Genomic DNA, 14,809 nt, shown 5'->3' with positions numbered 1-14,809 from the left:
TATACATATCATCCTAGCCCTAGCTGCTAGCAAAGGGTGGAAACTTAGACAGATGGATGTGTGCAACGCGTTCCTATACGGTGATCTGGATCATGTCATTCACATGGAGCAACCAACAGGGTTTGAGAGCAAAGATCATCCAAACTATGTATGTAAACTCAAGAAAGCATTGTATGGATTAAAACAATCCCCAAGAGCGTGGTTTGGTAAAATTGCTGAGTTTTTAGAGCACAATGGTTTTATGATGACAGCGGCTGATGCAAGTTTGTTTGTAAGAGCTGAAGAAGGTAAGGTTGCAATCGTATTGGTTTATGTAGATGATCTGATAATCACGGGTGATTTGTATGAAGTGGTTGATAAGTGAGAAAGAATCTATGTACTCGGTTTCACATGAAAGACCTTGGCGATTTGAAACATTTTCTGGGCCTAGAGCTGAAGTATGAAGAGAATGGAGACATCGTTCTACACCAACATAAGTATTCTGTGGGTCTCTTGAGTAGATTTGGAATGATTGATAGTAAGCCAACAATGACACCAATTGACACAAACTCAAAACTTTGTGTTGATACCAGCAGAGAGTTAGAAGACACGACTATGTATAGGAAGATTGTGGGAAGCCTCATTTATCTCACTTTGACACGGCCTGACATAGCTTTTGTTGTAGGGATTTTGAGTCGGTTCATGCAAAACCCTAGGAGATCTCATCTTGCTGCCATACGTCGAGTTCTAAGGTATGTGAAAGCAACACTTGATCAAGGAATTGTGTTTAAGAGGGAGTCAATGTGCAAGCTGGTTGGTTTTTGCGATGTTAACTATGCAGGTGACTTAAACACACGACGCTCTACAACAGGATATGTGTTCATGTTGGGGTCCAGTGCAATCTCATGGTGCAGTAAACGGCAGCCCACAGTGTCTCTATCCACAACCGAAGCAGAGTATAGAGCTGCTGCAATGGCAGCCCAAGAGAGTGTTTGGTTGGTTCAACTTCTAAAAGATCTACATCAATGGGAAGGTCACAAGATTAAGCTTTATTGTGACAATCTTTCATCAATACAGCTGGCTAAGAATCCAACGTTTCATGCAAGAACCAAACACATGGAGGTTCATTATCACTTCATCCGTGAGAAAGTTTTAAATGGAGACATAGACCTTCAATACATAAAAACTTCAGACCAAGTTGCAGATTCATTCACTAAGGGCCTCTCAAGCAAGAAATTGACCAACTTCTGTGAGACAATGGGAATGGTGAATGTTGGTGTTGAAAGAGAGTATTAAAATCCAACACCTAAGACCACGTGCATGACTTGTTGTGCATGTGTCTAGCTATCTTTAAATATATGTTTAGTTTGCTTTATTTATTTTCCCAGAAAAGTTATTTTTGACTTTGTCATTTTAGGTAGTGGGTTGTCCCTTAACTTTAGGCTCTTATGTTAGTGGAGCAGTTTTTCAGTTTCTGTCATTTCCTTTCCCGTGTAATCCTTCTTAGGCATCAAGCTTTGTCAGTTTTTCATATAATCAAGTAACACAACTTTTGTGTAAAGTTGCTGTGTTGTCTAATTTTTCTGCAAATACTTCACTTAAAGTTAACAGCTAATGGGAGCCCTCCAGCATAAGAAACCACGAAATTTGAAAGCACCTCATAATCTTCAATACGTCTGTCACCCCAGGGTGCATGCTTGCAAAAGAGCTCCATGGACTCATCCTTATTTAACAAACTAACTTTGTGTATCAAGTCGACTTTGTGAACATTTAATAGATGTTCATCTCTTGTTGTGATTATTACTAAACTTCCTTCACCGAACCAATCATGTGATCCGGCTAATGCTTCTAGTTGTTCAAGGTGATCAACATCATCAAGAACAATCAACACCTTTCTATGGCATAACCTATCCTTTATCATGTGCTTTCCTTCCTCAACTCCCCCTACCTGCTCTTGATTTGGTTTCAAAACATCGGAGAGAATTTTTCCTTGCAATTGTTCCAAACCATTCTTACTAGATTTCTCTCGAATATTTTCCACAAAGCAGCAACCAACAAAATCTCTAGAAAATTCACTATAAACATAAGATGCAAGAGTAGTCTTACCACCACCCCCGCCCCATATTCCAATCATGAGAACACCACATGATCTAATCTGTAGCTTTGATTTAAAATCTTGCATGCGAGCCACTATTCCAACTAGGTTGTTATTCACTTTTGGAGTTATTGGATGCAGCATCAGCGAAATATTCTCGACGATTCTTTTGATAAACTTTGATTCATTTCTACACATTGAATATACAAAGATAATTAACAAATGCTCAAATATTTTCAAATAGAAAAAAGTAAAGCAAAATGATATTGTCACTATAGTGTAAGTTAAGGTGAGACATTAAGTACAGAATTAGAATTAGAATTAGAATTAGAACTCAATGAAGTCCGCCATTAACTTATTTTGAGCTTGTCCATGACCCTAATTACAACCAGATCCCATTAACTGATCTCGTAATCCTACATAACTCTCGTTGCCATCACATGGATATCGGATAGCTTTTAACTTACCATAAATATTATGCAATCCACTCAAATCCTCTGTTTATCAACATCGTAAAGAATAATCGAAACATTTGTAAATAAGAAACCTATAAGGTACAAGTATAAATGCCTTTGAGAGCACACATGTGCGAATCGTAAAATATGCAAAAACAAAGAATCAACTTACGTGTTGGCATTGTCATTGAATTCCCATCCAGCAATGTTACTTGCATCCACAACAGCTTTTTTCCATGATTCAACCTTGGTCTGGTTCTCCAACTCATGGTTGACAGTTTCTTCCGTGTATTTCCGATTCTGTTCTAGTGGTGCAAAGAGCCATCCCAAAGAGTTTTCCAAAAATGATTGTCCCCAAGATTTAAGTTTTTTTCTTGTTCTCCAACTCATGTTTGGCAAATGCTTCTCCGTATTTCCTTTTTTTGTTTTCTTGATTCAGAGGGCTTCACGCCATAAAATATGGGAACAACGATTTTGTGTCTCTTATCCTTGCATTCCATGATATGTACAAGTTCATCTAAGCACCATGAAGAATCTGCATAGTTTTCAGAGAACACTATTAGTGCAACCTGTGATGCTTCGATAGCCTTAATAAGGGCTGGACCGATTGATGCACCCCGAGGAAGCTTTTCATCGTCCTTGTAAGTATGGATTCCTTTTTGTTCAAGAGCCGGTACAGATGACCCACAAAATTATTGCGAGTATCTTCTCCTCTAAAGCTGATAAAAACATGGTAAGAAAAGGCCGGAGCAGAAGGAGAAGAAGATGATGCCATAGATGTGTGTTGATTGCTGAGACAGAATGTATGTGGTTTGAGGACTTCAATGAAATGAACTACACAGAGAGAAAGAAAGAGATAGAATATGTGTACTTTGAGCACCTCAATGAATTGATCTATATACACACATGAGAATTAGTTTTCAAGAAATTTCCAACTGATGAAAACCACAAGAAATTTCTTACCACGGGATATTTTCAATATAAAGTTGTTTTCACATTGATGATTTGTTAAGAAACAATATATGTGGTTTGAGCACCTCCATTGAACGAATTATATATATATATATATATATATATATATATATATATATATATATATATATATATATATAGATATATATATATAGGGTTAGATTCATGTGAGACGACCTAATTTTGTGAGACCGTGAGACGTAATCCTAGCCACTCATTTAGTAGATAAAAAATATTTTTAAAATACAAAAATAATTGAAAATTTTTGAAAAAAAATTCAAATATTATTTTCGGAATTTATATTTTCCAAAAAATAATAAAAAATATTTTTTTTACATATTCTACTAGAATATTAGAATATTCTACATATCTGACAAATCTAGTAGAATATTCTAATATTTTAAAAATCACATTACAATATTTACAGTGTAATATTCTATTAAAATATTTCACGTATTTTAAAAAAAAAACGGTAATTTTATTTCCTTTTTATTTCTTTTTAGGTAATTAAAGTTCCGAAAATAATAATTAAAAAAAGAATTTTTGGATTTTTCATTTTATTTTGCATTTTAAAATTATTTTTAGATTTGGTCTCACGGTCTCACAAAATTAGCATGATCTCAAATGAACCTGAACCTATATATATATATATATATATATATATATATATATATATATATATATATATATATATAGTGAGAGAGAGAGAGAGTTTCCAAGATATTTCCAATCAAAACAAAGATGAAGAAATATCATATCACTTCACATTTTCAATATAAAGGGAGTTGTTTACACATTGATGATGTCATCCTCATACTCAATGATTTTTTAGCGGACCAAAACATGCTATTTGACCTCTTATCAGTTACATCTTAATTTGTGTCGAAAATGCTTGTGTGGACAATCCATTTATACAAAAAAAATCTTCACCTCAGCCCTCTCAGCTTCTGAGTGTGGGTAGAAGATTTCAACAGACTTGTACCTTGTGCATTAGTAGATTGTACCTCAAGATCACTCGGTCTTTACCTATTATCAAGATTTTGATGGAGATGTATAAACATGGGTTTGCGTGTGGAACCCAAATAAAGGAGAAGTGGCGATCAGCTGATCATGTAAAAGCCAAAAGCCAATAGTTAACACCAATATCTAAACCCAAAATCAAAACCATAGAACCTAATTGAAACCAAAATGTTAGCCCTAAATTAATCCCCAACCCAAAATCAAACCCAGATGGAAAACCAATTGTTTGTGTTTGTGAAACCCTAAAATGTGCCATTTTCTTTATGAAAGGATAGAGTGACACTACAAATAAAATGACATTTAATGGCATAGAAAAAGTGCCACTAAAAGCCGAAAAAGTGCCACTAAAGACCCTCTAGGCAATCAGCGGCACAAAAAAAAAGTGTCACTAAAGGCCTTTAGTGGCACTTTCTAGTTGTGTCGCTACAGCCTTATTGGGTTTCAGTGACACTTTTCGATTATGCCACTAAAACACTTGTAGGTTTTAATGGCACTATTTTTATGCCACTATTTAACTGATAAAATAAATGTTATTTTCATATTTTTAATGACTCTTATTCACATAAAAAATCATATTAATAAATTTGGCCTGATTTTATTTTAATTTTAAATGAAATATATACTATTACTAATAAAACAATTAAGATTAATAAATGGAAACATAATATTATTACTTAAAATAAAACTTGTTTAACATTAGTTAGCTATACTATATTCCAATACATTGTATTACAATACACCCTTGTACTCTATTCCAAAACTAGTTCTATACAACCAAGTGTAGTCATCCATTTTTCGGTGTCCCTTCTTTTGACCATCCATTCTTTTAGTCTTGCAGTAGTAGATTGGTGGTAAATCTTCATGACTCAAATACTCAAAATCATATCAAACCCTAAAACCAGCTTTGGAAGTATAAAAAGAAGGAAAACTTTGTACCTGCATATTGCCAATAAGCAAATAAAATATAACTAAGCATCCAAGGCATACACCACACCAAAAGTAAAGGTATTTTTAAGTCAAACCAAAAATAGAAGAAGTATTTTTCAAATAATGATGCATATGTGACTCCTTTATAAAAAAAACAACCATACATCCCAAATGTAAAATTAATAGGACTAATTTTCGAAATACAATTAGCCAAAACCTGAGTTTGTTATAACCAAATGTCACGTCCCAGCTCATCATGGATTAGTCAAGTTTCTTCTCTTTTGCACATTCTTCCTTCCAACATGAACATTGGCTCTCAATATCCAATACATACCATGTTGCTCCAATTACCTGCACTGATAGATATCATAAAAAGCAAATTAAATCACAAATGATAATTAATATCATGATCATGATAATTGAAGCTTATCTCTCAAATTGCATGCAAAGCATGAAGCTCGACTTCTAATTGCATCCTTTTCCTTTCAAGATTGTCTATTTCTTCAGGTTAACTATCAAGTTGTACCCTAAAATTTGCACATGCCTCATCCACAAGGTCAATAGCCTTATCACGCAAGAAACGTGCTGCATACAAATTAACAAGCATTATTAGAACCATATATATGAACTAAGAAGAACAAGTTCAAATCAACAAAAAGAAAGTGAATCATTGAATCAGTTCATACCAGTTATGTATCGGCTTGAAAGCTCCCATATCCAATGCGATAACTCTCACATCAGCAAGATTACTTGGGACATCTCTTCTTAGAATCCTTTGAGCTAATCCATCAACAACAACAGTTTTGCCCACACCAGGTTCACCAATAAGAATAGGATTGTTCTTTGTCCTTCTTGATAAAATCCTAATCACTCTCCTAATTTCTTCATCTCACCCAATTACAGGGTCAAGCTTCCAGGCTTGCTCCACAAAATCACGACTATATGTCTTAAGAGCTTGGAAATTAGTATCCCCTGAAGCACTTTCCACCTTTTTCCCTTCTTTACCTCGAAGCTTTTCTACCTCACTTTTCACCCTCGATGCACAGCACCACCAGACATTGAAAACATATATGCCTCTTAGACATAGAAAACATATACGTCTCTTCTTCTTCGCCCCTGTTAATCGTAGCCCTATTATCAACGCAAGAAGATGAAATCGCAAAACCCAAAACACTCTTTAATAGCTTGAACAGACAAGCCTATGTTTCCAAGGTTACTACAATCAAAAACCCCAAAAAACACAAATTTCTTCATATGAAGTTATTAAGATAAAATCAAGTTGAACTTTTAACTTTTGTTTGATGATTGTAACAGTACATAAGAAAAATTACAAGGAAAATGAAAGAGAAGAAAGAAACTTACACTAACACTGATTTGAGCAGATGATCTAGGGCAGAAAGGGGGCGAAGCGGTACGAAGGAGCTCTGAATGTAGGAGGAGGACTAGGGTAGAGCATAGAGCAGCAGATCAGGACGAACGATCTAGGTATGAACAGATCAGTGAAAGAGCACGATGGAGCGGAGCATTGCAGGGAAACACGAAGAAAACTCTTCCCACTAATAATCGTCGAGACCCTAAAGTGATAACGAAAACGCTTTTTATTATGTAATTTTCGTTTTCCCGCACAGTAGAAGAGGAGGCAGTAATGAAAAATTTTCAAGTTTTTTTCTATTAAGTTTAAATTGTGGGGTTTTGTAAGTATTTGATGAATTACTTTTGTAAAATATAGAGTTTTGATGATATTTTAATTTATTATGCCACTAATAGATTTGGAAATTAGTGTCATAAAATAAAAAGTGCCACTATATATTAAAGGTTATAGTGGTATAAAAAAAGTGCTGCTAAAAGTAGGCTATAGTGGCACAAAAACAAAATGTCACTAAAACTTTGTGCCACTAAATGTAATTTTATTTGTAGTGTGAGGTGGATCCTACCTCTAATAATGTTGCTTCTAGCCTCTACATTGTTGCGTCGTGCGAGGGATGTCAACGGGGACAAACGGGACGGGGATTGCATCTGCCGCCCCCGCCCCCGCCCCCAAAATCTCCATCCTTTCCACCCCTGCCCCCGCCCCCGTTCCCCCGTCCCTGATTGATTTTGGGCTAATTTATTTGGGCTAAAATAAGTTCTTGTTTGGGCTAAAAGAAACTATTTTTTGGTTAACAAATAAATATTTATAACATAATTTTACATGTTACAAACAACTTAAAAACATGTTTTTTGTACATAAAAATCATTTTATTGTTTATTATACTTATATAATTAATATATGTCAATTTATATAATTTATTAATGGGGCCCCCACGGGGGTTTCGGGACGGGACTACCAACCCCCGCCCCCGCCCCCGCCCCCGAAATTAAAACGGGGGTTAACCTTGCCCCCGCCCCCGCCCCCTTCCCCGATTTTTTTCAACAAATGCCCCCATACAAGACGGAGCCCCCGCGGGATCGGGGTCCCACGGGACTTTTTGACATCCTTACGTCGTGCCTTATGAGGTAGCATAGTCCTTTTTCTCCAGTGATGCTGCATGGGGTTTTTGGCTCAAAAATCCATAAATCCATAAAAGGTGCTCTACAATGTGCATGGGGATCTCATGGCCATAAAGTTGGCACCTTTATGTCATGAGACCCCTCCAATAACTGAGATCTGAAAGTAGAACCCCATGAATCACTTTACAAATCCGAAAATGGCTTAGGAAGCCCTAAATGCACCCGAAATCTAAGCCCTAAAGATGAACAACCAAATGGAAGACCAAAACATGGGGCATTTACCTTGATTGAGCTGAAGATGGAATAAGATCTCTGGATCTACAAGCCCCAACTCGAATTCCCAAGCTTCTTCCTTCCTTTCAAGCTTCACAAACCACCCAAAAGCACCAAAATGGCCTTAGATCACACAAAACTGCTAGGGTTTCGATATACAACTTCTTGAGAGAGATAGGGACGAGGGAGGCTGAGTTAAGTCGTTTAAATAGGGTGCAAACCCTCAGATTTAGGGTTTCCCTCATACAAAACCTACTCGCCGAGTCAGTCTCCCGACTCGTCGAGGAGGTCACTTAAAATGCCTGCGGATCACGACCCTACTCGACGAGTTGGGCCACCAACTCGTCGAGTCCCAGAGAAAATACAGAAGTGTTTAAATTAAATGCGTATCGGGAATCAGGTGCTACAATATCCCTGATCGGATCCACGACCGTCTTGCGGTTGAGAGCATCGACCACCACATTGGCCTTTCTCGGGTGATAAAAGATTTCACAATCATAATCATTTACCACGTCCAACCACCAATGTTGCCTTATATTCAGATTCGGCATCAGATACCTCAGGCTCTTGTGATCTATGTAAATAGAATAATGAACCCCATAAAGGTAATGCCGCCAAATATTAAGGGCGAAAACCACAACCCCCATCCAAGTCATGAGTCGGATAATTCGCCTCATGAGGCTTCAGCTGCCTCGAAGTGTAAGCGATCACACGACCCCTCTGCATCAACATTGTTCCCAAACCCGTGATCGACGCATCACAATAAACCACAAAATTCTCAACACCCTCTCGGTTTCTCACACAACCATTGCCTGAAGGTCTCAAAAGTCGTCTGCTACTCAGTCCCCCAATGAAAAATAACCATCCTCTTTGTCAATCGAGTCAAAGGAACAACTATCTTGGTTCATATAAGTTCATATGTAAGTTCAAGAAATTATGGAAAAATTCAAGAAATTAAACACATCTAAGTTCATATAATGAAGTCTAAAACACAACCCCAACTTACAAGGCCATCCACATCTTCTTTAACCTACTGGCCTAAGAAATAGGCAAGGTAAATGAAGATGTAGGCAAACATCAAGCTGCAATTAAATCTGAGAAAAGAATTATCCATGGATGAACTTAGATGTGTTTAAATGAATTTTGGATCATTTAAAGAAGTATCAAATAAGAAACTATGCACCTTCATACTTCGGTACGTTGGCATATATAATACCTCAGTTATTAGAGTTTCTTTTGAGGAAAAGGAGAAGTTTTCATTTGCAAAGATGGAATATCATGCTCAAATCTCAAACAAAAACCAACAATATGACCAAATTGAAAACAAAAACTTGCTATACAAAATTGAAAATAAAAAATCAAACAATATCACCTGTGTAGAGAGAGAATATCAATGACCAAATATCCGGTCACCGGTTCCTTGAATAGAGAGGAGAGAGGGGGGGGGGGGGTATCACATGACCAAATTGAAAACAAAAACCAAATGATGAAATTGTTAGTGTTCGAAGGGTAGAACATAAGCATAATTTGACAAATTAGGGTTCAACACGTAGAAGATAAGCACAAACATCTGGCATCACAAGGGAAGAGTGGTGAATGTTAGAGGTGGCGATGGTAGTACAACAGGGCTTCCAACATAGAAATAAAACACATATCCGGAGAAAAGCGGGGAGGCCATGGTCTCCCCGGGCTTCTTAAAGGTTTTTGTATACTAGGATATGCATATTTTCTAAACGATATTGTAAATCTTCGTATATGATGGTAAAAACAACTATTAACAAGAAGAAGCCTCAAGACAAAACTAAAGTAGCAAAACATGGTGTCGTAGAAATAGAGGAACCCAAAAAATTAAAGTAGTACAGTTAAAGAACTCATCATGGTTAAATAAAAGAATAAAAAGAAAACCATAAACCTACAAACCAGCCACTAAGACGTAGTCAGAACCTGTTCTCCATAGGTCGCCATATAATATTAATAGAAGATTTTGAATCATGTTGGACTTGGATCGTAAATGTCTTTCTAGCATAAACTTTCTCCTCGTCCCAAAATTCCGAGGAATCTGTTGCAACTTTTGTTGTTTGCAGCTGATCACCTTTACTTTTCCTAGGAACCAGCTCAGCTCCAACATAACTCTCATTCTTCAATAAATTCCAATCCATGACTTCTAGGGAAAATGAAATCATATTGTATGATGAATTTGGAAATGCAGTGTGCCTCAATGAACCAAACGAAACGTATCCTATGAATGTCCTTGTTCCATCATATATAGGCTCTACTGCTTCATTAGACTCCCACAAAAGCTCAAATAGAGAATTTTCTTCATATACCTCCTGCTTCACGACTATATTAATACACGGACGGTAGATTTGGGTAACTACACATACTAAGAACCCACAATATTCATTGTACCAATCATCAGGAAGATGCAGTGTAAATGTTCCCCTAAACAACCTACCCACAAACCTATTTGGAACCTGAGGTTTAAGAATGATATTGATAAAGTAAACTTCAATAGCATTTCCCTGCCATGGAAAACATATTTACTTATAATTCTTAGGTTTGGGTTTTATATGATAATGAGTAAAATTTAAAAGGTAAGTAGAACCAAACCTGGAGCATGGAGTCAAGTAATATGCAACCAACAAGTTTGTTGTTTCCCAGAATTGAGACATTCCACAACCATTTACAGTTTGAAATATCTCCCAAGCTTTCAAGTGAGAAACAACCAATTGCTAAAACAACAGCTATACTTGATGGCAGATCTGACAATTTTACAAGGCCTTGGCAGCATGACACGTCGAGCAGTTTGAGCTGAGGAACTTGCAGGAAACTAAAATTTAATTGTGAAAAGTGATTTCCTGATAGATAGAGTTTCCGCAAGTTGGGTAACTCCCAAACAGCAGAGCCGATTTCTTTATCTCCCAAACTGCAGAAGCTAAGATCCAACTTTCTCAAGTTCTTGAGAAAGAAACGTAACCCTATGTGGTTCATATTGATGTCACGCAAAAAATGCTTCACATTGTTGTGAGGGGAAGAAGGCTCCATTAAACAACATTCAACACCAGGAAGATTGCTGCAACCACACCTCCAACAATTAACAAAAAAGTCTGGACAAGATCCTATAGAGGATGCAACTTCACTCCCACTATTATCATCCAAATGAACATGTGGTAAACTCTCCTTGTTCTCTTCTTGGATCCCTGAGAAATTAAAAAGTTCAGGGCATGCCAAGAACTTAATGGTCTTGAGTTTCTTTAGTCGAGTAACAGGTGGAAACATCTTAAGACGATCACAAAATTTAATACATATGAGAATAAGCTTTTCCAAGTGTCCAATCGATGGATGAATCTCTTTTAAATGCCAACATCCATTAAGAATGAATCTTTCAAGATTTGGAAGTCCATCAAAATCTGGTGTCATGATTAGGTTATGCAAATGGCAGAGTTCAATTGTCTTCAAATATGGCAGCAACTGTTGTATACAAGTGCAAGCAACTCAAAATTTCGGCACACATACAGGCATATATATATATATATATATATATATATATATATATATATATATATATATATATATATATATATATATATATATATATATATATTTGAAGTGTTTGTTTGATAACAATATAAAAAATACTTAATATAAACAAAATAATGAAATAGTTTTGAACCCAAATTGTTATAAATGTTTTATAATGGTTATCAATCAACAAAAAATACATTTATGTTAAAATCTTATCGTAGATAATAATACATTGTTTATCTTTAAAAGGGTATTTATATTGAGCTTTACATGAATACCATGGATTACAATGACTAAGGTGTCTACATCATATCAAACAAGTTATGTATTACCAAGTTTATCGTGATTAAGAGAATAAAGGGTTTGTGCTTTCAATACTAGCTACTAGTTATAAAAAATATAGTTGAAGCTGCTTGATGATATTAACAACTGGTTAGGTCGAACATTCATCGTCCACTTTGTTTTCATGTCTTAATTAGCAGAAAGACAATAAGAATTACCTTATAACCCTCCCAAAGTTGTTTTTGCAAGCTGTTAAACAAAATTAGACGACAAAGCTTCCTTTGTGGAAAATTACTAGGCATAAATTCACCGGCATATTCAATCCACCTAAGGTTCTTCATGTTTGCAGCAATTGGCAGATAAGAATAAGCCATATTGTATCTAACTTTTATTGCTTCAATCATCTCAAGTTCCTATGATAGAGGAAAAATGGTGTGAGAGTTGCAGTAAGAGTGCTTCTTTATACACTTATATCATGAAAAGCTAGCTCAACCATTACCAGTCATTGCATCTATAGCACATATAGTCATAATATCTTCCTCCTTCCAAATTCTACTATGTTTTTCAGGATTGTTAGGGTGTTCCCCTCTAACAATGTGATGTCCCATTTCTTGCACAAGATCATGCATATCAAACTCACCATATTCTGAAATAGTTATGAGAGCCTTTTGTATCAACACCTTTACTCCTATAACCGGATGGAAACCACATTCACCAAGGATCTTCATTGCCTTATCTTTCCGTTCCCTCCTAAAAAAGCATGCAATATCTAGGAACAATTCTTTCTCAATTGGTTTAAGTCCATCAAAGCTGATTTTTAGCTTTTCTACAATATCAGTATCCGGGATCTCTTTTAGTCTAGCTAATGCACTCCTCCACTCATGAATGTCTTTGTCACAAAGAAAAGAACCAAGAACTGTAAGTGCCAATGGAAGCCCACCAGCATAAGTGATCACCTCTTTTGAAAGATGGTCATAATCTTCCACAGGCCTCTTATCCCGGGGTGCATGCTTGTAAAAGAGCTTAATAGCTTCATCACTGTTTAACAATCTAATATTGTATACTGCATTTACTTTGTGTGCGGTTAATAAATGTTTATCACGGGTTGTTATTATTATTCGGCTTCCTTCACCAAACCAATCATGTGATCCAGCTAGTGCTTTTAACTGGTCGAGGTTATCGACATCATCTAAAACAATCAAGACCTTTCTGTGGCGAAACCTATTATTTATCAAGCATCTTCCTCCTCCAGCTCAGTTTACTTCCATTTCTGAAAGAATTTTTTCTTTCAATTTTCCCAAACCATACCTGCCTGATTCCTCTCGAATATTTTCAACAAAGCAGCAGCTGTCAAACTTGGTAGAAATTTCATTGTAGATAGAAGATGCAAGAGTAGTTTTACCACCACCCCCAACCCCCCATATTCCAATCATGATCACACCACCTGACCCAATTTGTAACTCCAATTTCAAACCTTGCAAGCGAGCATCAATTCCGATCAAATTCTCATTTGCACTTGAAGTTGCTGGCTGCAACTTCCATGAAATTTCGACTACAATTTGTTTGATGCCTTTTGCTTCATGCCTACACATTGGACATAAAAGGATAATTAACACCTGCTCACATAGAAAAAAGATTACTCTATGAAATAAAGAGACCAAGTCCTAATTACCTTTTACTTTTCACATCCAAACAGAATTTCTAAAATCAATAACACAAGTAGTTTGTAGCAACTTTCTTGGGAAGAAGGAATAGTTTCAAATTGCAAAAAGTAAAGCTACATGGGTTTGTTGTCGTAACTTGAAGAGAGGTGTCATGTACGAATTTAGAAATAAGAACATAATAGATTACATCACAGCTTAATTTGAGCTTATCCATAATCCTAGGACTTGGGATGCCTTCTAACTTGGCCTCTAGCATACGAAAACACATTTACTTTGAGCATCTTATAATCTTGAACATAAAACATATTTGGCTCAAAACAAGTGATGTAGTCAAATCCTCTCTGTTTATAAAGTCATCAACTTCACCAAGAAATATTAAAACGAAGACAAATTACCCATTGGCAATGTGTTTGGGTTCCCATCCAGAAAGGTTACTTGCATCCACGAGTGCTTTTCTCCAAGATTCAACCTTGGTTTTGTTGTCCAACTCGTGTTTAGCAAACACTTCTCCGTATTTCCGTTTTGGTTTTCGTACTTGAGCAGGATCCACGTCATAAAATATAGGCATAACGATCTGGCCTCTCGTATCCCTGCATTTCATAATATATGAAAGTTCATCCAGACACCACGACGAATCACAATAGTTTTTTGAAAATACAATGATGGCTATCTGTGATTCTTCAATAGCCTTCATAAGGGATGGGTGGATCGATTCGCCTCGGGGGAGTGTTTCGTCGTCCTTGTAAGCAAAGATACCTTCTTGTTCAAGAGCCGAGTAGAGATGGCCCACAAAAGTATTTCGAGTATCTTCTCCTCTGAAGCTAAGAAAAACATCGTACTTCCAGAACACATAAGAAAAGGCGGGAGCGGAAGGAGAAGATGATGGTGATACCATCAATGTGTTGACTTATTGAGATAGAAGATATGTGGTTTGAGCACCTCAATGAAAAGAACTTTATACAGAGATGTGAGTTTCCAATATAACCTGTTATCATGTTGGAAAACCTGTAAGAACTCAAAATTGAACAGGTTACCATGTAGAAAATCTCATAACCAGTCCTTACATTTTATTTTTCATTTCTGGTCGTAAAAACTCCTTTGAATGTATAATAGAAGTTACAGTTCTA

The 14,809-nt window shown here is 36.3% G+C and overlaps 2 protein-coding genes, 1 long non-coding RNA gene and 2 pseudogenes across 5 annotated transcripts; 1 reads left to right on the top strand and 4 right to left on the bottom strand.

The window, feature by feature from the left end:
• Nucleotides 1-528: 528 nt before the first annotated feature.
• On the top strand, nucleotides 529-1,275 carry LOC145067037 (secreted RxLR effector protein 161 pseudogene; annotated as a pseudogene).
• On the bottom strand, nucleotides 1,108-2,919 carry LOC145067036 (disease resistance protein RUN1-like). The gene is made up of 2 exons (XM_079014260.1): nucleotides 2,702-2,919; nucleotides 1,108-2,264 (listed from the first exon to the last, which is right to left on the bottom strand). The coding sequence occupies exons 1-2, from the start codon at nucleotides 2,917-2,919 to the stop codon at nucleotides 1,574-1,576; spliced, it is 909 nt and encodes a 302-aa protein (XP_078870386.1). The 3' UTR covers nucleotides 1,108-1,573.
• Nucleotides 2,920-5,167: 2,248 nt separating this feature from the next.
• On the bottom strand, nucleotides 5,168-7,032 carry LOC145071310 (uncharacterized). Of its 3 annotated transcripts, none has more exons than XR_013690383.1 (4): nucleotides 6,811-7,032; nucleotides 6,135-6,664; nucleotides 5,666-6,033; nucleotides 5,168-5,457 (listed from the first exon to the last, which is right to left on the bottom strand). It is a non-coding gene; the product is annotated as an uncharacterized LOC145071310 (long non-coding RNA). The 3 variants fall into 3 exon arrangements; XR_013690384.1 differs by having other exon boundaries at nucleotides 6,135-6,579; nucleotides 6,811-7,031; XR_013690385.1 differs by having other exon boundaries at nucleotides 6,135-6,564; nucleotides 6,811-7,031.
• A 3,116-nt stretch (nucleotides 7,033-10,148) lies between these two features.
• LOC145067035 (TMV resistance protein N-like) lies at nucleotides 10,149-12,392 on the bottom strand. Its single transcript, XM_079014259.1, has 3 exons — nucleotides 12,237-12,392; nucleotides 10,822-11,682; nucleotides 10,149-10,733 (listed from the first exon to the last, which is right to left on the bottom strand). The coding sequence occupies exons 1-3, from the start codon at nucleotides 12,390-12,392 to the stop codon at nucleotides 10,149-10,151; spliced, it is 1,602 nt and encodes a 533-aa protein (XP_078870385.1).
• A 114-nt stretch (nucleotides 12,393-12,506) lies between these two features.
• Nucleotides 12,507-14,577, bottom strand: LOC145067034 (TMV resistance protein N pseudogene; annotated as a pseudogene).
• Nucleotides 14,578-14,809: the final 232 nt, after the last annotated feature.

This window comes from Lactuca serriola, chromosome 8 (assembly GCF_051521515.1).
Source record: "Lactuca serriola cultivar US96UC23 chromosome 8, Lser_US96UC23_V15, whole genome shotgun sequence".
NCBI classification, from domain to species: Eukaryota; Viridiplantae; Streptophyta; class Magnoliopsida; order Asterales; family Asteraceae; genus Lactuca; species Lactuca serriola.
The sequence above is the reverse complement of the archived record's forward strand: the minus strand, read 5'-3'. Positions and strand labels throughout refer to the sequence as shown.

Bases quoted from the DNA above. Each gene is read 5' to 3' on its own strand.
- LOC145067035 (XM_079014259.1), bottom strand. From the start codon at position 12,392: ATGGCTTATTCTTATCTGCCAATTGCTGCAAACATGAAGAACCTTAGG. The intron at 11,683-12,236 runs GTAATTCTTATT...TGTATACAACAG, and splicing joins AACTTTGGGAGGGTTATAAG to TTGCTGCCATATTTGAAGAC. The intron at 10,734-10,821 runs GTTTGGTTCTAC...TTTCCATGGCAG, and splicing joins TACTTGACTCCATGCTCCAG to GGAAATGCTATTGAAGTTTA.
- LOC145067036 (XM_079014260.1), bottom strand. From the start codon at position 2,919: ATGAGTTGGAGAACAAGAAAAAAACTTAAATCTTGGGGACAATCATTT. The intron at 2,265-2,701 runs GTAAGTTGATTC...TTCAATGTGTAG, and splicing joins TTCAATGACAATGCCAACAC to AAATGAATCAAAGTTTATCA.